Raw genomic sequence first — 23873 nt, 5'->3', positions numbered from 1 at the left:
TGTCAGACAGCAGGGTTGGAGGTGTACATCTTGGTAGTACTTCTGCAGTGTTAAGGTGTTGCTCTAAGGATTGAGGTACTGTGTTCAAATCCTCTGGGCTAGTGCTGGTCACACCATAGATCCTCAGTAAATAGTTTCCTTAGTATATTTGCTCTACACTTTTTATTTTGACAAATTCCGAACTTGGGGAAAAACTGTAAAACCACAGCTAATCTGGATTCATACACTCATATATGCACACACATACACACTTTTTTATTTTTATTTTTTACTGCTACTGGGATTTAAACACAAGGCTTGTGCTTGAACTTGTGCTTGGGCAGCTTGCTTGCTTCTCTAGCACTCTACTACTTGAGTCATACCTCTAGCCCAGCATTTTTGCTGGTCATTTTAGAGAGGGGGTTTCATAGAGTTTCCTGCTCAGACTGGCTTTGTTGCTTGATTCTTCAGTCCTCAATCTCAGTCTAACTCAACACTAACTATTCAGTTCCTGAATAGGCCTACAAAACTATTCAATTCCTGAATAGTTAGTATTACAGGCTTGAGTCACTAGTGTCCAGCTGCTACAATTTATCTCTTTTTTCTTTCTCCTTCTCCATTCATTAGAGAATCAGTTCCAGATATCATTATGTAGCAGCACCCTTAAGTGGACTCTGCAAACCCTTAAGTGGACTTTGCAGGACTCTGTCTTATAAAATCATAATGCTGTAATCTTATATAAAGTTGTGTTTTCCCCACTTAGCATAATGTGGGCTTTTAAGATCTATTGCACTTAATAGTCGTCTCCTTTAACCTATGCTGATTTAGAAAGGTTCCTCATCTATTTTTGCCTTAGGTTTTCATTGGGATTTTCAGATCTGATGTTTTGCAGAAAGTCCTCCTATTCAGCCACTCTTCTTTACTAGATTCAAGTTAATGGTTGCAGATAGGACACTCTAGATGGAATTGTTGGCTCAGCAATTCATTTCAGGGGGCATATGATATCAGTTTATCCCATCAGTGATAAGGAGAGATTGTCCTGCTTAACCTAGTTGTTTGTAAAATTTCTAAATTGTAAAGTGACCTTTTTGTGGGAAGATATTTCGAGATCAAATATCCTGCCCTTCATGATCTTTTGTCTAGTGTTTTTAGTGTTGATGATTCTTACATGAATCAGTTATTTCAGGAAAGTCATATAATAATGATTTCTATTCCTGTTATTCTCCTACATTTATTAACTAGGTTTATTTTGTAAGGACAAAGTCTCCTTTTTGTCCCCCTTCCCTCTTCTTGCCTCTCTCTCTTCTCCCTCTCCTTCCCTTCTTCCTCCTCTCTTTATCCAATTGATATAGAGACATTAGTTCTTTCTTTGTTCAGTCATTATTCATTTCTGTCATTTATTTTTGTTCTTAGATAGTCCTAAATTTGTCTAGCAGGAGCCACCAACTTCTTCTGGGTTGGTGTAATTGTATCCATGGAAGATTTTTCTAGTGTTATCATTTGAATTCATTTCATAGACTTGAAGCTATGGGGATGATTACAGGTACCACCCATTGGATACTCGCCTTTTTCCTTGCTTTAAATAACTCTGCCATGTTTATTTTCCAGCAAATTACTGAACTAAAGAAAGAAAACTTTAATCTGAAGCTCCGCATCTATTTTCTTGAGGAAAGAATGCAGCAGGAGTTTGATGGCCCCACTGAACAGGTCTACAAAACTGTGAGTGTCATTTTTGCTAGTTATTCCAAGTAGACAGATGATATTTATTCTCAAAATTAGCATGAGTAGATAGAGCTGTTTGATTTGGAGTGGAGGTGGAGGATGGCCCTCTTTTTAAGCAAGGAGGTGCATGATTAAGTCTTTTCTACTTTAACATTGGGATTCTGGTTCACTGTCCACCCTGGTTGCCCTTTTGTAAGTATTTATTGTTGAGAAACAGGCAGTGGACTGGTACAATGCCTCTGGAATTGAATCCTATTGTTACCAACTATGTGGGTAACTTTGGGCAAGTGGTTTCGGCTCTCTGACATGCTGCCAGAGATGAGCGATGATCCTGATGTCATTGGGTTATTTGTGTGACTAAAATGGAATGGGAGATGAAAAGCTTGGCACCCAGTCACTGCTTGACAATTACTATCATTGCATTGTCTCATTGAGCCTGCCTTCGGCTGTCCAAGGTAACAATTGTCAAGTTTCTGTGATGGGACTCCTCTGTATTCCTGTGTGCTTGCTTAGAACTGTCAGAAAAAAAAGGCTATTCCCATTTGAAGTCTTGACCTGGAGGTCTTTGTCTGAAAACAAACCTTGGTTCTCACAGTTGAAAAATAGAACGTGGCTTTCTTGAAAAGACATGAGTACAAACAGTATCTTGGTGCCCATTTCTTTGCTTTTTCTGGTAGATTAGCCCTTGGCCTGGGAATTATTCTATCTTTTCTCCTCTGAAGTTTGAACAGTGGAAACTTTTGAAGGAGGAACGTAAAGGGGCTTTTCTTGGAGAGGGATTACACTCCTTCCAGCCCTTTTCAAGAGCTGAAAAACATGGGTGTCCCTGGAGGCACAGTGTTCTTCCTTCAGCATAAGGGTGGGGAGACAATGTCACCCTGTTTCTGGAAGGGAGTGTGGTACACTTGGAATTTTAGGGGAAAAAATCGCAATGTGTAAGCATGGCGGTCTTGCACCTCAGAACTTTTGGGGTGATGGGAAGCCAACCATTGCGGACTGTGTCTGTCTTGGGATTTTTGGGATAGACTACCTTCATCTTATGTGGAGGAAACTGAGGCTGGGGAAGATGAGTGACTTGCTTCATGCCATATAGCTGCTCTATGAAGTAGATTTTAAGGCCTGGCCCAGGCCAGTACATTATTGGACTGTGCCCTTTTAGATATTGTTTTGCATTATTGAACTAGGTAGCCCCCTACTTTTATTTTTTAGAGTTAAGTTTTTGGACAGGTGTTCTTGGGTAGAATTAAAAAAATATAACATACATGCATAGAAGAAAAGATGTTCTTTTACTCTGTTCTCCTGGGTCCATAAATCTAACCAATATTATGGCTTCCATATGCAGAGGAATATTGTGTATATTCAAGCAAGTGAGAGAGAGAGAGAGAGAGAGAGAGAGAGAGTGAGAGTGTGTGTGTGTGTGTGTGTGTGTGTGTGTGTGTGTGTGTGTATGTGTATGTGAAACCCCCTTATGTTTTTCTTGGCTACTGTTTTTTTTTTTTTTTTTGGTTGGTCGTGGGGCTTGAGCTCTGGGCCTGGGCACTGTCCCTGAGCTCTTCAGCTCAAGGCTTGTGCTCTACTACTTGAGCCACAGCACCACATCCAGTTTTCTGGTGGTTACTTGGAGATAAGAGTATCACAATTTCCCTGCCCAGGCTGGCTTTGAACTGTGATCCTCAGATCCTGAGTAGCTAGGATTACAGGCTTGAGCCACCCACCTGTGCCCAGATTTGACACTTCCTTTTAATAGTAATTTAAGAGCTGCTTTATTCTTTTTCTTTCCTGGATAGAATATATATTACATATATCTACACACAGAGAATTTATGTATATATATTCTATTTGTACAGAAATGTACAACATAATCTGTGACTTCAACCATTGTGATAGAGATTAGGCATACTCCACCCTGTATTTTTGCCATTGTACTAGAAAAAGCATGCCACTTTTTTTTATAGGTCTAAAATAGTCCATTTTATGCTTTGAATGCATCCTGACTTTTGGATTGGACATTATTATCATCATATACCTAAGTTTGTACCCTGAGATATTGGGTTTAGAAAAGCAATCTAATGGACAAGTCAGCTAGCCATGGTTTGAAATTTATTGGGTGCCAGTTGGTTCACTTGAAGAGCTCACTCTTTCAGTGCAGTATTTCAACTTGCTGCTCTCTTGAGACCTGGGGGGGGGGGGGGGGATTCTCTGCTTGAAGAGTATTTGTGCAGCCTTCGCAGAGCCACACTGAAGACACTGTACTGCCGCTCCAAGCCTGGCCTTTGGAGGCTGGTTTCTACTAGAAAAAGTTCTGCTTTGGAGATGACGTCTTCTCCTGTTGTTTGACATTCGAGAAGACAATGTAGGCTTTTCTCATTTGTGGTTTAGTTTGTCCTTCAGTCCTCCTTGCTGTGCAGATGTCTGGGTATTCATTTGACAGCTGAGGGATCTGGAAGGAATATTGCTTTCTCACCTCCTGGACTTGGCCATCCAAGGTCAGACTCAGGTCCTCGCTCCTGGTTTTGTCTTCCTTGTTAGCATGAAGGCAGTGCCTGTGCCTTGTCCATCTGGTGTCCTTAGTGTTAGGCCTGGCCCTGTGAAGGAGTGAACCATCAACTTACCATTGTCTACGGAGAAAGAGCAGAGGCAGCATTTGAACTCATATCATTCATTGTTCCATGCCATGACCTTTTCATTTTGTCTGAGCTTTTTTTGTGTGTGTCAGTCCTGGGGTTTGAACTCAGGGCATAGGTGTTCTTCCTGAGTTTTTTTGCTCAAGGCAAGCACTCTACCCCTCCATTTCCTTCATTGTTCCCCCGCCCTGGTGTTTAATTGGAGATAAGAGTTTTATGGACTTTTGTTCGAGGCCTGACTTTGAACTGTAATTTTCAGATTTCAGCCTCTTGGGTAGCTAGGATTACAGGAGTGATCCACCAGCTCCCAGCTTGGCTGAACTTATAATTAATGTGGGGCACTTCCTCCCCTGGGCAGGCAGGAGGGAGACATATTCCTTGAGATTTTAAGTTGGAAGAGTTATTTTTATTTAAAATAATATATGCATGTTACAGAGTAGAGTATAACATTAATGTGAATTCCTAAAATCAACCAGGAGAGAGAATTCAGAGAGAATTTGGATATATATATATTAGTCCTCTGGAAAGTAGATGCTCACAGCCTGTCTTTCCCGCCTAAACTTACCTCATATCCATCTCTATCCTTGTGGATGGGTTTGAAAAGCTCATCATTGCTCCATGGTCTCATGTTGTATCCCATCTGCCAAAGCGTCTGTCTTTGGATTCTGTGTGTATGTGCGCACGTGCGCTGGTTCTGGGGCTTGAATTCAGGGCCCGGGTGCTGTCCCTGATCTTCCTTTTGCTTAAGGCTAGTGCTCTACCACTTGAGCCACAGCTCCATTTCTGGCTTTATCTGAGTAGTTTATTGGGAGATAAGGGTCTCACTGGACTTTTCTGCCCAGGCTGGCTTTGAACTGTGATTCTCAGATCTCAGCCTCCTGAATAGCTAGGATTACAGGTGTGAGCCACTGGCACCTGGTGTGTCTATGGATTCTTATGTGAATTGTAAGCCCAAGGCCGTGTATGACTCCCTTTGTTCTAGTCTGTTAATTGAAGAACACTGGGGTTCCTTTGAGACTTCTTGCCCCTTGCTATTGTGGCTGTTCCGTGAATATCCTCAATTCTTAAGTTGAAACAAGACAGGCTATGATGAGACTGCCTTCTTATCTCTTCACAGGTGTTAATTTTTTTTTTTAAAGCCATAACATGTTCCTACAGCTGCAGCCACCACATGCATGATTGTAAACAACCAGAAGTAATTGCCTTGGAATGGTAAAAGCAAACTGTAAATTTGCTTGGTGGAGGGCAAACAATTTTTAAATCAGCTTCCCCTTGTATGGCATTTATGCCTAGGTATTAGAATGCTCTGGCTGTTAGAAGCTTGGAACATTTACATAATTGTTCCAAGTCTAAGAAATCCTTTTTTTTTTTTTTTCTTTTGAGACCACCAGTATTTAATAATTCCCTTTTTCCCATGCCTTGAGGCTAATGAGCATTTTGAATCTAAGATCTGCTGTTAGGAGCATTGCACAGTCAATCTATGCTAAAAGTACTTTGCCCACCCTCGGCGTTTGGAGGTTCTGTGTCTTACACTGATTCTTTTCTTTCCTTATGTTGTCTGGAAGAACATTGAGCTCAAAGTGGAAGTAGAAAGTTTGAAGCGGGAGCTCCACGAGAGAGAGAAGCTGCTCATCAAAGCCTCGTGAGTACTGTCGTACTTCAAAAGCTTGCAGTTTGCTGGAGCTTCGCATAGTGACTGCTAGCCTGGTCAGTGACGTATACCCAGCTGCTTTCTCAAGCCAACTGCTCTCCGACTGGCCTCTGAGGACCCCAAGAAGTCTTTGTTTTTGTTGAATTAGCTATTTTCAAGTGTAACATAGTTGTAGAAAAATGAACAGGACTCAAGGGTACAGCATGATAGATTTTCACAGACCCACCACACTCATGCTTACCATCCTGATTAAGAAGCAGAACATTACCAGCCCCAAGAGGCTTCCTCCATGCCCTTACAACTCAGACTCCACCTGCACGATGACACCACTAACTACTGTTACCACAAATTGCTTAGTTCTCCCTGTGTCTGAACTAAGTGTAAACAGAATTGTGCACTATCTTTCTTTGTGTCTATCTTCTTTTCCTCTGCAATGCATTTGGGAGATTAGCCTGTGATGAGTTATGTCAGTTGTTCATTCGTTATCGTTGCTGTATAGCCTGGGGCACGAGAACTGGTCCTGGTGTGTGAGGCTGGGAGGAAAGGGTGGGGCTTCAGCCAGGAGCCTGGTTTTTAAACCTGTCACATGAATTCCAATGTCTCTTATAGTAATTTGTTTGAAGGAGATTTTAATATCATATATTATCTGAAAGCTAGTATTTCCATCAATTAGTTTATTTATTCAGATGTTTGTTGAACAACACACACAGGATAGAGAATATAGCTGGTCCTGGAGGGGTTGATTCTACATCATTCATCACCACTTCTTACATAATAGATGAGGATCTGAAGAAGGTGCCTTCTTACTCCCAGAGCCCACCAGAGATGGCTGAGAGGAGTGTCCACCTGTCACACAGTGGAGATGCAGTGACAGAGGGCATTTATGGGGAAGTATAGACACCGTATGTGCTTGATTTTGTTCAGGAGAGTGGATTAAGACATCCTGGGGTTGACCCACTGAGGGATGGGCAGCGAGCTCCTGCTGGGTATGGCAGGTCAGGAGCCTGAGTCTGGTATAGGGTATGCCGTACTGTGGGCCAGAGCAGTTACTAAGCCTCTGTGGTGTGCTGTGCTGGACATGTTCCCCTCATGGGCCAGGTGTCCAGCAGCTAGATGTTGGCCTGTGCTAGTTTTAAGCAGATTAGATTCAGGCCACTTCTGAGTCTTTCTTAACGCACACTTTATATTTTCCTGAATGAGTGAGTTAATAAATATGACCTGATTAAGTATTTATTTATTTGCCACTTCATTCCCTGGGCAGGGAGGCAAATCTGCTTTAGCAGACCTGGATATGAACAATAGAGGGTTCAGTTTAATACTCATTGTTCTGCCTGCTGTAGGTCTTAGCTCAATACCAGCACACAGACTGTAGTGTTTTGGGGACTTGTACACAAGTATATCTATCTATCTATCTATCTATCTATCTATCTATCTATCTATCTATTTCTCAGACTGCCCCAGAGCTTGAGGCCATTTATGATCTGACTCAGAACTTCCTCAGAAAACAATTACAAAATTGCTAGATGTGCTATGCCAGGCAAGTTATTTGGGTTATAGGGGTGATTTGAACAGATACACAAGGCTTCATGGTAGTGAGGACAATGAACATTGGCTATAATAAATGCATGCCTCCAAATTGGAAGAAGGCCTATAAAGAGAAAAAAAAGGAACTGCACCAGTAGATACACGGATGTAGGTAGGTATATCTAGATGTACGATGTACAGATGAGATATGAAGTGTGAGTGGGAATTAAACAGTGATTGGATGGAGAAATGTTGGGGAAGGTATTATGTTATTCTAAGATCAGATAAGCAAGAGATACCATCAAGAGTTGCTTTTGGAAAGGTTGCTGTAATGCTAGTTGGAAATAGTTGGTGGAAGGAGCTGGAAAGGAAGAAGGAAGCCAGTTAGGAAGCTAGCCTGGTGCAGAAGCAAGAGCTGAGTGGTGGGGTGTGTGTGTGTGTGAAGAGGCGGATGTGAAAGATCTTTTGGAGGCAAAGTCAGCAGGCATTGGTGAATGGTGAGAAGAGAGATATCAGGGGTGACTCCTGACTGAGGTGAAGGCCATGTACCCCCTGTAGAAGTGTTCACAGTGACATCATCACTTGAGCTTCCTCTCTACTATCCCTATGTTCCAAACACAGTCTGGTGGTATGCTTGTTCCTGTGTGATGACTGATTGCCCCTGCTGACCTCTGCCCACTCTCAGCCCCTCCCAGCCCAGTGCCTTTCCTGTCACCTTACTCTCTGTAAAGATTCAAATGGACCACATGCAACATCTTCTGCCCACATTGGCCTCCTCACAGACTCTGTCATACAATGAGTCCCGTGTGTAGCTCTTTCCAGGGGAGAAAGCACTTCCACATCCAGGTACATTGCATCCTTAACCTGGAAGCCAGGCAAATGCAACTGAGGTCTTTGCTTTATTGAGGAAGAATTTAAGCCTAGTGAAGGATGGGCTGTGACTCGTAGTAAGGAAGGTCAGCAGTAGGGCTAGAACCCAATTCCATTGTCTTGTCAGACTAGGTTTCTCTGCTTTGTGTTTGATTTGCATGTGTGGACAGCATCTCTATGTGGCTGTTCTGTGTCTACCATGTAACTGCTAATGTGTTTTTCCCTTTGTTCCGGGTCACCTGGTACCAGCTGTGTGTCTGTGTCTGACACTTGTTAATGGAAAATGTATCACTGTTATGCCTTCAACTCCCCTTTTCAGTGTTAGGAATTTTGGTGGGGGACAGGGTGGGACTTGGTACCCAGCACAGGAAATACCTCTGTGAACTGTGATTAGAGTGGCAAGGATGCAGAGGAAATGTCGATGGTGAAAAAGGGTTGTGGGTAGTGATTGTGGGAGATGCTTTCTAATGTGTGGAAAGCTGGAGTTTCCCATAAGACCTTGCTCTCTGCCTGGTCTCATAGCCCAGATTCTACAAGAAAAGGAAGGGCAAGCATGAGAACTAACAATGGTCAGATCTTGCTTTGCCCCAAACTGTGCGTGGCATCGGACGTGCTTTCTTGTGTTTACACCAGTTGCATGAGGCAGCCAGTGTTCCCATTTCAGTGAAGTTAAGACTGAGGTGTGGAGTGCAGGGGCAGTTTGTCCAAATTGGTAACAGGCTCTAGAGCCTAGCAGTCATTTGTTTGTTGGTTTTCCATTGTTGTATTCATCAGTTATGATAAGGGGGCATTAAAAGCAAAAGCAGTCATATTGTTGAGAGCACATTTTATCTCTGTAGCTTTAAAGCACAAACAAAAAATAATAATTCCATTAGCAGAGGAAAATCGCACCACACTGCTGAGTATAAATTTTATTGCTACAGTAACTGTAAAACACAAAGATGATAAATGAAGAGTTGGAGCATTTATTATTGGGAATATATTTTATTGGCATAACTAAAACACAAACAAACTGAATAATACCAGTCGTTGTTAAAAATTGTAGTCAGCCTCTTGACAGTGTATGTGATTTGGGCTGTAAAAAGCCAAGGTTAGAGCAGGGCTGACAGGTTTGTGGGAGGGAGACAGGCGGGTGGGGGTTCAGGGTGAGGGTAGGGGCTATAGAAGGGAACCGTTGTATAATGGGGCTTCATAAAGCCCAAGGGCTAAGACATTCTGAATGTGTAAATGAAATGCAGGCCTAGGAAGATCTTGTTCAAGGGCTCAGGAAGCAGGAGTGGCAGGGATGGTGTTCTTTTGGCCATCTGTGATAGGATAGGCGAGTCCCTGTGGATTTGGGACAGTGCTGACCCAGAAATGAGCGGAGAGAGTAGGGGGCACTCATCACGATATGGGAATTGAGGCCTTGGTTCTGGCTGGGGATAATCTGTTCTAAGCTCCACCCTGGCATGAGGGCTCTTAGCTGCTCAGCAGGGGTCGGTGTGGTCCTGGGCTCAGATCAGGGGCTCATGAGCACAGCACTCCAATCAAGGAGTGAGAGGCACCCCTTGTGTGAGAACAGTAATTTTACAAAGCCTTCATCTCTTTTTCTCTTATGAGGTGATTTGCTGAGGCTAGTCATGCTGGAGATGGAATGGAGTAAGAATTTGGGAGCAGATCTGCCCAGCATCAGAGCCATGCCCTTTCCTTCTAGTCATTCACACTGAGTTCTATTCACTTGGCATCCCAATACTGGGGCTCTGAAGCCTTACTGGTCAGAGGGATGGCCAATGTGAATATAGTCTTTACTTGGAGACCTCACCTGTTAGAGACTTGGATAGCAGGTGTGCCTCTTGACTTCATTGTTCTCCATGTGTTCACGTGGCCTGCACATGTGCATGTCTGCTGATGTGGCTCCCAATTGAAGAAATTTTATATACCTCTGAAGTAGAGCACAGAAGGCAACTGGTGGAAGGGACTTTTTTTTTTTTTTTTCCTTGTTGCAGTTTTTCTGAGAAACCAGCTTTAGGTGGAGCCATTTCCTCTGTTATCTGCCTCTTGGAAACCTGCAGTCATTTAGAAATCTGATGAGAACTGATCAGTCTTAAGTCTCACACTGTAGATCCTGCTTTTCTTTCTGGTCCCTGGGTTTAGCTTTGGAGCAGTACTATCCCCAGCGTTAGTCATTGTGCTGAGGGACTATTCCAAGGGGCCATAGCAGTGTTAGGCTTCATGAGCTCTTTGCCTCATGCCCAGCGTGGCATCGATCCTGTCCTTCTGAAACTGCTCTTTTCTACAGCTGGCACGAGATGAAAATACTGCTCCTTTGCATGGTGGTCTGTCAATGCCTTTCTCCTAAGCCACCAATGGGTGTGTCCTTTGCTGAAGTTCCTCACAGGAAGTTTGGCAACAGCTACCTTGTTAAAAGAGTGCTTCTGCTTTGGCCCAGCAGTTCTCTTTCTGGGAATCTTTCCTTGGGAAACCACTGGATAGTAATGCACGAAAGCTTTGGTCACAGTGTGGCTGTTAAATGCAACAAGGCACTAGGAAGCATTGCATGTCCATGGTCCTCAGGTCTTTATATTGTCACACAAATGTATTACATCAAACAATTTGAATGTGTAAAGTGTAGGAAATTGATTTAATAAATTACAGCATATTTCATAGAGTGAATTCATATTTAGCCGTTAAACTGATGATTCAGATTATATTTACTGATAGGAAAGAATGTTTTTAGTGTAGTGAGTAATCAGATCAGTTCAGTGAATGTACCAAATGCTTCTGTTTTTATAGGGCATGTCTGAAAGGCTGTATACTAAGTTATCCTGAGTGACAAGATTATAGATGATTCTTACCTTTTTCTTATCAACATTTTGGAATTACAAATATTTGTTTGTTTGTTTCTCTCTCTTTCTCTTCTCTTCCCTCCCTCCCTCCCTCCCTCCCTCCCTCCCTCCCTCCCTCCCTCCCTCCCTCCTTCCCTCCTTCCCTTCCTTCCTTCCTTTCTCCAGCTCAGGTAAGTGCGAGGAATGTCAAGCAAATGTTCCTTGTGTCTTTGGGGCTGGGGAAAGGGCCTCCAGATTGCCACTCTCATGCCATCTGCCCCTTTCATCTCTGCAGCAAAGCGGTGGAGAGTTTAGCTGAAGGGGGTGGCTCTGAGATCCAGCGGGTGAAAGAAGATGCCCAGAAGAAGGTGCAGCAGGTAGAAGACCTCCTAACAAGAAGGATCCGCCTTCTGGAAGGGGTAGGTCTCAGGGCCTGAGGGGCCATGCTTCCTACTGTTTTGTGACAGGGGAGGCCCATGGCTGTTCCTTGTTTCATGAACTCAGGAGTTCTAGCAGTACCCAGCCACCCTCATCCTCCCCAAGCATCTCTTGGGTTCCAGCTCCATTTCTGGCAGTTTATATTGATAATGTATAAGACCTCTGCCCAGCCAATTGGCCACAATTATCTTCATTCCTATTCGAGGATACTGAGGCACAAGAAAGTATAAACCATGCAGGTGAAATCCCAAATTTAAACTGTGTGCTGCTTTTCAAGCCTGGGCTTTCCACAACATCACTGTTTATTATCTAGATTGGTCCTGTTGTTGTAAAGTGAGGAAGCTGAAACCCACAGAAAGGGGGCTTACCTACCACTAGGAGAGCCTGCACCTTAAATTCCCTGGCCTTAGCAATTGTTTGTTCAACTGTTGTCCCCAGATCTGGCCTTCATCCTACCATCTTGGCAGTGCACATCAAATGTCTCCTCACTTTCCTGTAACTGTGGATTGAATCCTAGCTAAAAATATCTTGTCTCCTTTTGAGCTAATAGCAAAATCATTCAGGTTGACTGTCCCTTTCTCAAATGCTTGGGACCAGAAAGATTTCAGAGTTAAAAAAATTGGAATACTTATGAGATTATCTTAGGTTGGAGATTGTGTAGATATGAAATTCACTTAGCTTCATGTGTACCTTATATACTATAGTCTAAAGGCAAATATTTAGTGTGTTGGTATTTTGACTGCAACCTGTTTTGGTGAGATTAGGTACAAATTTTTTCTTTGTAATACTGTGCTTGCACTCAGAAAATTTTAGAGATTGGAGCATTTTAGAGTTTGGACTTTTAAATAAAGGATGCCTAACCTATACTATTTAATTAAAAAAAGGTTTTTTACAGGCCTATGTTGGTCTAACCAACATTCCTTCTGCCCACCTGCTATGAACCACTGTACCTCCACTTAGTCTTGATTCAGTCACCTTGCTGTTTGAACTAGTACTCCAGTGTTTTGGAGTGGCAGATCTCTACTCTGTTCCTTGCTATCTTTATCACTTTGGCATTTGCCTTCCTGGGGCCTATGCTGAACTAGTACTCCAGTGTTTTGGAGTGGCAGATCTCTACTCTGTCCCTTGCTATCTTTATCACTTTGGCATTTGCCTTCCTGGGGCCTGTGCTTCTATATCCATGAGGAGGGACAGCAGCACATGCTCTGCAGTGGTGATTGCAATAATGAATGGGGCTAATTGGCCATTGGCATTTTCCATGGGGTGGCCCTTCTAAACCTATCTCCGCACTGACTTAGCTGATCCTTTCAGGAACCAATCAGTCAACGCACCCTTTCTCCTTCTCTTTCTTCCTTTTACATCAGAAACAGGCACAGAGTGGCCAAGTCACTTGCTCAAGGCCACGTGGGCAGTAAATACTGGGAGGCTCAGCTGTCAGCCTGCATTGTGGACTCTGATACTCTTCTGTCTTAGTATATAATACTGTAGGGGTAGGTGAGGACAAAATCTAATATGAGTAAATCTTCTTGCTCAGAGTCTGGCATTTAGTAGGCACTCAGTAAATGACAGGTTTTGATTTTCTCCAGCTCTCATGGGCATGGACAGGCAAGTCTTCTGGGAAGATGGTGCTGGGGATGTGGGCACTGAGAAGGAAAAGGGCAGGAGTAGCAAGCTAGCCCCTTCTTCAGAAGCTTTTTTCAGAAAGAATCTCCCAGCAGCTCTTTGATGAGATAGTGCTTATCCTGTTTGGAAATTTGAGAACTTTGAGCTCAAAGAGGTTGTCTATCCGAAGTCCACACCACAAGTAAGGAGGAAAATTGGGTGTTTTATTTGTGGAGATAGAGTCTTGTTATGTAGCCCAGCTGGATTGGGTAGCTCATACTGGCCTCAAATTCAGAATCTTCTTGCCTTAGCCTCCAGAGTGCTAGGATTTCAGGTGCATGCCACTGTAGTCAGCATTAGTGAAGTAGGTTTGGAAGCCAGTCCTTGTGATAAGTGATTCAGGTCTACTCCCAGGTCCCTTGTGTGAGCACCAAGGCCTTTCTCATGACATAGACACTGCCTGCATAATTTCCTTGGTGGTTCTCTTAGCTCTTAGCAAGAGCATAGAGATTTTCACCGCTTAAATCACCTTGGAGATATGGAAAATGTACTTTAGAATTGTGTAGTCATTATCTTACAAAGACACAGTGAGGGGGTGGTGGGGTGTGGGACGAATTTGAATGGAGATTACCATGACTTGAAAATTGATGTGTGTTTAGTATTGAGAGGCGCATTTCTCCTTGTTCTCACTGAAGCTGTAAATATTGATCTGATTTTTCAAAACCAAAAATGCCATTCTCATAGAGTTTAGTCTTTTCCATTGGAAATGCCTATTACTCTTCAGGATACAGGAGGGAAAAATGGCTGGCAAATGTATTTATTACTGATTCCTTCCATGTATAGTACAATTCAGGGAGGGGAAATGTGCCGGAGAAAAAGTCATAAATATTTATATTTTAATCCAATTTCCTTTCAAAATGTTCCCAATTGTATTGAAAAATTGCATCAAATGCATTTAATTTAACTCTAGGATGTGAAAGCTGCCCAAGCAGAACTGGAGAAAGCCTTTGTGGGGACAGAAACGGAGAAGGCTCTTCGGCTGAGTTTGGAAAGCCAGCTTGCAGCGATGAAGAAGATGCAGGAGGGGGACTTGGAGGCGGCCCTAGCCCTGGATGAGAAGGACAGGTCTGCTCTGATCCCTGTGGAGCCCTAGTACCCCTGCATCTGCAGCAAGGGAAAGAATTACGTCCTTTTCCTTTTTCGTGCCTTCTCTCAGCATTCCGCACAGGACTTGAGTGACTTACTAGAACCCACCCTGCACGCGAAGACAGAAAATTAGTAGAATCAGGATGTAATGGAAAAGAGATAGGATAGTAAGAGGAAGAGAGGGTTAGTAGATAGAAATTCATGTGAAACATTCTACTTAGATACTAACTGTAATGTTCAGTATTGGCTAAACCACCTGATACCCAAAGGAAAAAAGGAAGAAACAATCTTGTGGACTTGACATTCACTTTACTTGCTAGCTAAAACAACCCATGGACTCCCAAGAAGTCCAGTTTTACTTGGCACTGTTTGAAGGAAATTTTGAGTTCTTTGTTGATCCAGAATAAAATGTGTGCCATTTGATATAGAGAAATGGAGGCACAGAGGGCCTTTGGTTATCATATGTTGCAATCAAGCTTTCAATAAAAATTTACTAGGAGAAAGCTGAGGTTTTGTTCTTGTGTTATTTGGTGGTCGCTAAGTAGAAGGTTGACTTAACTAAATAAGGATGAGGCTGGTGGTAACCTTGGTTGAAGAACCACACTTGTTTGGAATTTTCCAGTGATGTTTTTCCAAAGTTATTGACATGGTTGATTTTCTTGATTGCTCAGTGCCCCTGTGTGGATGGGTCCCACATTGTTTTGGCCTTTTGTCTAACTGCTGTTTACCTTTACTCCTTTTCTGGTCCCATTTTGAGACTTGAGTCTGCCACTTGTCTTTATTTATGGTTTAGGAAATCAGATGATTGTTCATCTGGGATTATTAGTGAAAGGAGCAATGGATGCTGAAAGGGAGCCTGTGGCCTCCATACTTAAATGTGCTAGCTTCAGCATTTGGAGGAACTAGTATTTGTTGGGTGCAATGTAGATTTTTCTCACCTTTGATTGGGAAAGTGGTAGTATTTCAATTAGGAACTGAACTTTGGTGGAGGAAGTGATTGTGGTAATTTGTCTATTTGAGACCTTGAGTTTTTCTTGGCCGCATTGCAGGAAGAGGTGCCACTCTGGAGGGGGGCACTTTGCCAAGCTCTGCTTTGATCATTGACCTTTCCAGGCATCATCTATGAAGTCAGGAGCCACTAGACTGAGAAATTCCCACCAAAAATTTCCACATTCTCTTCCCAACTGATTAACATTGAAGCTCTTAGAGACTTTATGGGCTTGTTTTTCTAGAATGTCTACAGGTTCCAGCAGTTAAACTGGGATCAGGGAATGGAATAGAATAGAGTAGAATGTGTGGGCAGCCATCATGGAAGAAAACAGAATTCTTGCCTGTGAAGAGGAAGAAAGGCCCTCCTTTCTGGAAGGAGTTTGCAAAGTAGTCCTGAAATAGAGCTGATTTGAAAGACCCTGTGTGGAGTGGGGGTGGGGGTGGGGAGGGCGTATGTCAGTGAGGCTTGGCAGGTAACTCATTGGTTCTGTTGGATCTTCATGTCCTTTGTTCAACAAGTGTTTCCTAGGCATCTTCTATTCCACACAGCAGGATTGGAATAAAGGACTGAATGGTACTGATTGGCTCCTTCTCTTTCATCATCTACATTTAAGCTTGTGTAGTGAGGTAGAAGAGTCACAAAGCAGCATGATCATTGGTTTAGAGAGTAGAAGTTTCCTGGAGGATGTACAGTAGTCCCCTTTTAATCTGTAGGGGATGTGTGAATGGCTGAAACCTGAGCATATGTTTTGTCCTACTCCTAATTAATTATAGATCATACATTAGAAACAGTAAAGGTATCAACAGCAATAATAAAGCAGAACAGACATCACAGTATTCTGTAATAAAAGCATGTGACTGTGTTCTCTCTCTCTCAAAATACCCTATTGTATTGTGCATTGTTGTGATATCCCACAGGTCTATACGTGCAGGCATGTGGTATTCTGTTAGGATTACTTGGACACAAGCACTGTGGTACGGTCCATGTGATGACCAGGATGACTTCTAAATGCCTGATGGGTGGGTAGCATATTCAGCATGGATACACTAAACACCGAGGATAATTGATATGCCAGGTGGGAAGGAGAGGACAGTGTGAGATTTCCTTATGCTATAGTATGGCATGCTATTTAAGATTTATAAATTATTTATTTCTATCATTTTCACTTAATATATTTTGACCATAGTTGACTACTATGCATCTATGTTAGGTAAGTGGATAAAGATGGCTACTGATGAGGAGGAATTACTTGGACGAAGAAATGGGTGTAAGGTGTTTGAGGCATGTGGAATGGTTTGTATAACAGTCCAGATGAGCTGGCAGGCATGGCCAAGTCTTGAGTTCTGGAAAGGCAGTGGGAAGAGGTAAGGAGAGGAAAACTAGGGCTTCGTGGAAGAATTTGGGTTTCATCCTAACGGTATGTGAGAAGCCATTGGAGAGTGAGGGATGAGGTTTGGGGGTTTAGAGATCCCTTGGCTGGGATGGACTGATTTGCTCTGGTCTTTGTGGAAGGTTGGCGTCAGGCTGATGCAGACAGGGGAGGTGACGGTGAACAGGCTGGACCAGGCATGGAAGTGAACAGGTGGAGATAGGAGAAGGTGGAGTGCCTGTGGGCTTCCAGGGCTTGGTGGCTGAGGGAACAGCCCCCTGTTACTCAACCTCTCCCAGCATGAGCAAATGAGCCATGCTAGTGTGGTTTGCTGAATTTGGAGTAAGAGAGGAAGTGCTTTTGAGTGGAACTAGTAGACAGATGATGCTTTCAAATACAGTTGGAGGAGCCTGAGTGTATGTGAGTGGAGGCTAGGGGGGTAGGTGGATACACTGATCAAGGCTGAAATGAGAGGAAATGTAGAATCCTTCTTTAACTGCTGAGTGAGGCCTGGGGCATTTATGTCTGGAATGCAGAGATACACAGGATCTTGTTTCTGTGGAACTCCCCTGTGGCTTCATACATCCTGATGGATACAGCCATAGGGGTGGGTTCAGGGTTCTGTGTGGGTGTGGGGCAGGGAAAGCCCTTCAGGAGGAGCCCTGGGAGTTACCAACCCAGAAAGAATGGTTCATGTCGGGGCCCAGAGGGTGGCAGCGCTTCACAGGAACGCCAACCCTGTCAGGGTGTGCTGCCTCATTGAATGAATGAGCTTGACTCATTCATTTGGGAAGGGAGTACAGAGTGGGAGAGACCACGTGGAAGTGGGGAGTCAGATCAGGGCTTTATAGAGGCTGCACTTTCCTGGGGGTTCCCACAGATCTTACAGAAGCTGGTCTGTCATTGTTGTAAATGATCTGCCTCGGGGACAGAAGAACCAGCCATACCCCACTGCTGAGGACAGCAGCCAGGTAGTCATTGTATTTCTGCCTGGAGGGAGATTTTGGTCAAACTCTCTGGGGATAGGATCAGGTGTTCCCTATCTGAAGCTCAGCCAGGGTCAGATGGTTGGCATGGCTAGGAAGCTACCTTCCTTGGCTGTGTCTTGCTGAGAAAAGTCCAGGTCTGCCACACATGAAGTGACCCAGTGTTTGGCAGGCCGACTGTCACATCTGAGGTCTGCACCTCCCTCGGATGGGCACTGCCAGCGTATCTCTGGCTCCCACACCTTTTCAGAGGTATTTATAGTCACTGCTTTATTTCCTTAGTTTGACCTCTCAGCTCTTCTGTATCTTCGAGGCAATCAACGACAGGGAGTCCTACGGATTGCAGAAATGTTTCCTTTGGTATACACAGAATTTTTCAGAGTTATAATAGTTGCCAATATTTAAAACATTGAACGTCACCTAAAAGTATGAGTTCCTAGCTTCTCTAGAAAGCTTGAAGATGGGGCAGCCCCGGCTCCATCCCCAGCATGAAAGATGCTATTCTCTGTCAATGGGTGGAACTTTATTTGGCCTCTGTCCCACCTCCTGATCCCAGCTCTCCACACTGTTTCATCATATCTAGAACATACTTTATGCTAATTAAAAATGAGCAAATGAGCAGGTTTATTGCGTTAGACTGCTATACAACTTACAGTGACTGTGTTTCCAGTTGATTTTGGGATAATTTTAGAGCTGAGCCCCTAGAGGGCAGTCTTGCTCCTCCCTCCAGGTTTTGGGGACTCACACAGGTACTGCCTGGTGCCCCCTGTCCCTACCGAAAGGCATTGCTAGATGTGTCAGCTGCTTCTATCGCCTTCTGATCTGGGGACGCTGGTTGCTTCTTGAAGGTGGCCCTCTGAGCCATGTCGAGGTACTGGCCAGGCAGAAGAGCTCTTCTGAGCATTGGAATGCTGATTGTTGAGTGTTCTAGCAAGGTACTATTTGTAACTGCTGTTATTTCTTGAGTTCTGGCTTACAGGCCAGATTTCCAGCCCAAATGAGCAAGTTGCCCCATTTTATAACCAAAGGCACACAGGTGCAGAGAGGTCACATGACTTGTTTTGGTTAGAGACCAGTTTCCGCAAGGTGGCTTGGGGGTTCAGAGAAAGATGTGTTTAGCTCTGCCCTTAGGAGGCCTAAGAGTATGATGGGGGCAAAGATTCTTTGAGGAGAGGACATAGGGAACTTCTTGGGTGGAGATGGGAGTGGGGTTGGGAAGGGCAGGTAGAAGTGCATAGGCATGGGGGGCACAAAACAGCCTGGCTTTGAAGAGACCTGGAAATGAGGCTGCTGAGTGGCCGTGGGGGAGGATTTCCTGGGAGATAAGCCTGCTGTCACAGCCGCAGACTGGGCCTCAGAGCCCTGGCCCAGGAAGTTGGCCGTTAGCTTGAGAGTCAGTGTGTTTTTAAGCTTTGCTCTGAGAGGCTATGGAGAGTCACGATCAGCACAGCTCTCAAGTGGCTCCCTGTGTTTTAGCTTTGGCGACAGACTTCTTTTGAAGAGGGGATCTCTTGGCCAAAAAGTAATTTCTTGTGAAATTATTAGTAACACTGCTGTGGACAGGGGAAGGCTTTGCACAGGGTGTGACTTGACCAGGTTGTGGTCTGGCCGCTATGGCCAGGGGATCCAGATGTCACACAGATTCTGGGCCCTTGATCTCTGACCTGCAAAATGTAGAGTCTGTGTATGTTTAGCTGAGGAGATCTGACCCCATTTCCCAGCCCCTCCTGCTCCACAGAGCTAAGAGAACAGCTTAGAATTAATATTTAAATTTTGTTCTCTTTTAGGCTGATTGAGGAGTTGAAGCTGTCTTTGAAGAGCAAAGAAGCTTTAATTCAGTGCCTTAAAGAGGAGAAATCTCAGATGGCATCTCCTGATGAGAACGTGGCCTCTGGAGAGCTCCAAGGACTTTCTACTGCTCCGAGGGAAGCTAAGGAGAGAGACGCAGAGGTGAGGCGACAGGGTAGGGTAGGTGGGGGCTGTGGCACTTCAGACTCCTCCGTGGGAAATGGAACGCCTTCAGTCTGCATGGTTCACACCCTGTCTGCCTTCCACTTCCCTCCCTGTCAGCTGAATGATCTGCAGAAGCTGCCTCTGTCAGGGCTCTGGCATCTCTCCCCTCAGCCTCCTGTTGATGAACAAAACCCCCCGTTCTGCCTCTCTTTCACCATGTGTTAGTTTGTTGTTGTCCAGAGACTTTATTTCCTCCTCGGGGACTTCCGAGAATGAGATTGTGGTGCGTTGTACATGTTACATGTCTGCTCTTCCTTTGTGGTGAGAGGCAGATCAAGACTGCATTTGCTGTGACCCTTGAAAGCAATGGGGGAGGCCATCCTGGGCCTGGCAGCACTCAATGGCTCAAGTACCACTCTTTTGGTCCTCTTGGCTGCCTGGTCCCTATGTTGAGTTTACAGCCAGGCTCCCAGGGGTGTTCATTTTTTCTAAAAGCTCCGAGATCTGGATTACTAGGAGCTGACCCCACACACCTCTGGCTCCCCCTACCCCCAGAGGGCCTCCACTGCAGGAAGACAGAGGGCAGGTAGGTTTGAGTACCTACCTGCCATTCTTGTTGGGCCAGAGGTGGCTGCTGCATGGGCCATTCACAGTGGGCCATGCTCCGGAGGCCTGGACTGGCTCTCCATTTCTTCATGGAGCTGGGTCTTGATGTTGGCCACTGCAGTGACTTTTTTGGTCTTCACCTGTAATCACCCATGGTCTCTTACTCTTCCTTTTAAGCCTCTGTCCCGTCTCTGGCCTTGTCCTTCTCTCCTAGACTCTTCCCATTTTGTGTTGAAGCACCCTGGTGTACTCTCAAGGATGGGGGTGGGGGTGGGGCTGGTGATCAAGCATGCTGCTTGTCTGTATGATTTTCTTTTACTCAATCCAGGAGGGACCTTGGGTGGGGCAGAGGGAGGGCACCCTGGTTTGGAGGGGCTCCGTTTCTGGTGAGTAAATGAGGTGCTCACTGTAATTGTTCTGGGGAGTCTTTGGGTCATGGACATCATTCTCTGTGGTTGACTGACACCAATCAATAATGCCTTTTCTTAGGCCACACAAACAGAGCTCCAGAAGGAGAGAAATCACTTTGAAGAGAAGATCCAGGTCTGTTGGTCTAATTTGAAATTTTATTGAAGATTTGCCCTGTCATGCTCTTACTTTATTCTGAGTGCAGCAGGTAATTCTCTCTATTAGTGGCTGTCACTTATTGAGTGCCATGTGCTAGATGCCAGTTGTGCTTAAGGCGCATTAGAGGGAGGGTCTCCAATCGCAAGAATAGGTAGACAGGCCCATTTTGCAGATATGGTACCTGCCACTGAGAACAAGGCAGCCACTTGCCCAGGGGTTCAGGCCTGCCAGGTGGATTCCAAAGCCACCCCCATGGCCAGTTTGTACAGCCTCCCCCAGCTTAGAAGGGCTTTCCCATCTGCTGTCTCACTGGCCCTTCCCAGCCCAGGAGAGGCAGTGGTGATCAGCTTCAGAAGTGAACTCAGTCTCCCTCAACCCCAGTTCTCCGCTAGCTTTTGTAGCATTAAGGAATGAAATTAATGATCTGTTATTTCCTCCCAAATAACCGGGGCTAGTTTGAAAGACTTGGCTGTGACTGTGTTCAGATTCTAGAAGGCATTGGTGTCCTTCTCATAGGAATAGCTGCCACCCTCTGAGCCTGTCTGATCCCTCTCCTCGCCCGGTCCCGTTGCCGGGAGCGCTAGCAGAGAAACGTGGAGCTAATGCCACAGCGTTCAGCTCCACTTGGAAACATTAATCACAGGTTGACAGGAACGAGATAGAATAACTGCGTTTGAGTGTTCTCTTAAAGATATATTTACAGTGCATTTTGGTGAGAAGGCATCAACTTAGTGATTTTTTCTTCTAATCTAATTTAGGCACTTCAGGAGGACCTGAGAGAGAAAGAAAGAGAAATTGCTACAGAGAAGAAAAATAGTTTAAAGAGGGATAAAGCTATCCAGGGCTTAACCACGGCACTAAAATCAAAGGAAAAAGCGGTATGGAGGATGTACTTGAAGTGGGGTTTTCTTTACTAGTTTCCATGGCTAGCCTGTCCTATCATGAAGTTTTAGCCTTACATAAAAGTTTTAAGAGAGCTGAGATAATGGAAAGTAGGCCAAGGTTCCTTTTGTCCAGTGGAAATTCTCTTGGAGTATTCAATCTAGTGTTGTCCCCCCACCCTAGGAGTTAAACATCCAGTTTAAAATTTTCCAATAGCTATATTAAAATGAGTACAAAGAAACAAGCAAAACTAACTTTAATATGCACAGACACGATCATTTCAACACATGATCAAATCAGTCAGAAGTACTGTTGAAGTAATTAGTATTTTACTTTTTCAACACCAAGTGTTTGTAGTTCAGATACATTTTCCAAGCATCTCAGCTTGCCATGAGGCTCAGCTTGGCTCAGGAGCTCATCCCGTGGCCAGTGGCTCCCCTGCTGTCCAGGGCAGGTAGACCTCAGGGAGGAAGACAGAACACTGAGACACAAGTGTTTGGAGGCAAGGCTGCAGCTGAACCAGTTAGGAGCCACTGGTCTGTGCTGATGGCTGCTCTCTCTCCTCAGTCAGTGAAGCGAGAGAAGAGACCCAACTCTGTTAGCAAGTATAGTGACCGAGGCAGAGGTGGACCTTGTCACCGAGGAGCTGCAGGGCTGGGCGGGAGGGTGAGGGTGGGGAGCAGGGAGCTGGGTCTTACAGGATAAGTGGAGGAGGCTTAGAAGGTAGGTGGACCTGGGGGAGGCCATCGTGGGCAGGTAGAGCATTGAACATTGGTTAAGGCCTTATATTCGGAGAGACCCTGACATTCTAAAAGAAGCTGGGCCAGCTTCAGGGGGTGCAGGGGTAGGTGGTTGAGAGGGGCTGGGAGGTGTAGGTGAGAACCAAGGAAGGCTAATTAGAACAGGGTTCCAGTGAGAGAACTGGAGAAAAAGGTGGAAGTATATTCCAGAAGTAAGGCTAAAGTGGAGGGGAGGGGAGTCCAATGCTTGGGTGCAGGACTCCAGAGGGGGCCCGGGTTCAGCGCACAGGAAGTAGAGAATGGGGTGTGATGGGGAAGTGGGGGATGGGTCTGCTTGGGAGGCTCCACCAGTTCTCCAGGAGAGCTGTGCTGCAGGCAGAGGCATGTGCAGGTTGACAGTTTGCAGAGGCTCCTGCCCGAAGGGCTTATGCCATGTGGGAGTTCAAATCCTGAGAGCTCACCTGTGTTCTGTGGAGAGGAGAATGGGAAAGAGGGAGGCTGGGGTGGGGATTGCTGGGGTGTCAGAACTTCAGCAAGGGGCAGGGATGTACACAGGCAGCAGGACTGGTTTCAGGAGTAGCAGATAGGTCCTAGAGTGGCCCCCAGGTGCCTGCTCCCCATCCTTGTCTGTCAACACCAGGGCTCCCACTGGAACACATGGAGGCCCAAGCTGCCAGTGCACAGACCGTACCCACACAGAGCAGCACTTGAGGGACCGAGCTAGGAATTGCCTCCCTGGAGATCCCATTCCGGTCTCTCCTGGGTCCTGAGCACTGCATGGCAGGGGCAGGAAAGACAGTGGTGCTGAGCTGGGAGGAAAGCCTGGTTGTGTACCTGCCTGCCATGCCTTATTCCCATCCTCCTCCTTCAGGTTGAAGAACTTAGTGCTGAAATCAAAGAGCTCAGCGCTGCCTTTGCGAAAGTCAAAGAAGCCCCCCAGAACACCCAGACCCCGCAATTCCAGGTAAGAGTTCATACACCTGGTTTAAGTGACTCCAGATGAGGTGGGTGCTTTGCAGGTGAAGGGGTAATAGGGAGGGCCATGGGTGTTTAACTGGGCGTTCCCCTCAGTGTGATCGTGATGATGGTGACAGCTCCTCCCACAATGGAGCGCTGCATTTACTCTGGGCCAAGTTTTAGATAGTGCAGGATGCATGGAGTATCTCGTTTAATTCTCACAGCCCTGTGGGAAAGGCAGTCCTCCACCCCTTTGGGTTTGTGAGGCTTTTGAGGCCCAGCAAGGGTATGCAGCATATCTACTGTCACACAGCTACTAAGCGGCAGGTAGCAATTGCAAATAATTGTGCTATTTATTGAATACCTACTTCGTGCTAAGCTTCACTGAGTGTGATCCCTGTACATCTCATGTATCTGTGCAACACGGTAAGGAAGTACCAGTCAGCTGGTTTTATTGGTAAG

At 45.1% G+C, this 23873-nt stretch overlaps 1 protein-coding gene across 7 annotated transcripts in view; it reads left to right on the top strand.

The window, feature by feature from the left end:
• The window catches only part of Cdk5rap2 (CDK5 regulatory subunit associated protein 2), a 178609-nt gene that overhangs the window by 26497 nt on the left and 128239 nt on the right, over positions 1-23873 (top strand). For 5 of the 7 annotated variants that reach the window (XM_048340665.1, XM_048340649.1, XM_048340655.1 and 2 more), the window contains exons 4-11: positions 1588-1698; positions 5891-5967; positions 11470-11593; positions 14185-14339; positions 19494-19656; positions 20755-20808; positions 21591-21710; positions 23326-23418. In XM_048340665.1, coding sequence (XP_048196622.1) covers positions 1588-1698; positions 5891-5967; positions 11470-11593; positions 14185-14339; positions 19494-19656; positions 20755-20808; positions 21591-21710; positions 23326-23418 — 897 coding nt within the window. The remainder of the gene's footprint in view (positions 1-1587; positions 1699-5890; positions 5968-11469; positions 11594-14184; positions 14340-19493; positions 19657-20754; positions 20809-21590; positions 21711-23325; positions 23419-23873) is intronic. The other 2 variants (XM_048340673.1, XM_048340677.1) reach the window with 2 other exon arrangements.

The sequence above is a fragment of the Perognathus longimembris genome, chromosome 1, assembly GCF_023159225.1.
Source record: "Perognathus longimembris pacificus isolate PPM17 chromosome 1, ASM2315922v1, whole genome shotgun sequence".
Taxonomy (NCBI): Eukaryota; Metazoa; Chordata; class Mammalia; order Rodentia; family Heteromyidae; genus Perognathus; species Perognathus longimembris.
The sequence above is the reverse complement of the archived record's forward strand: the minus strand, read 5'-3'. Positions and strand labels throughout refer to the sequence as shown.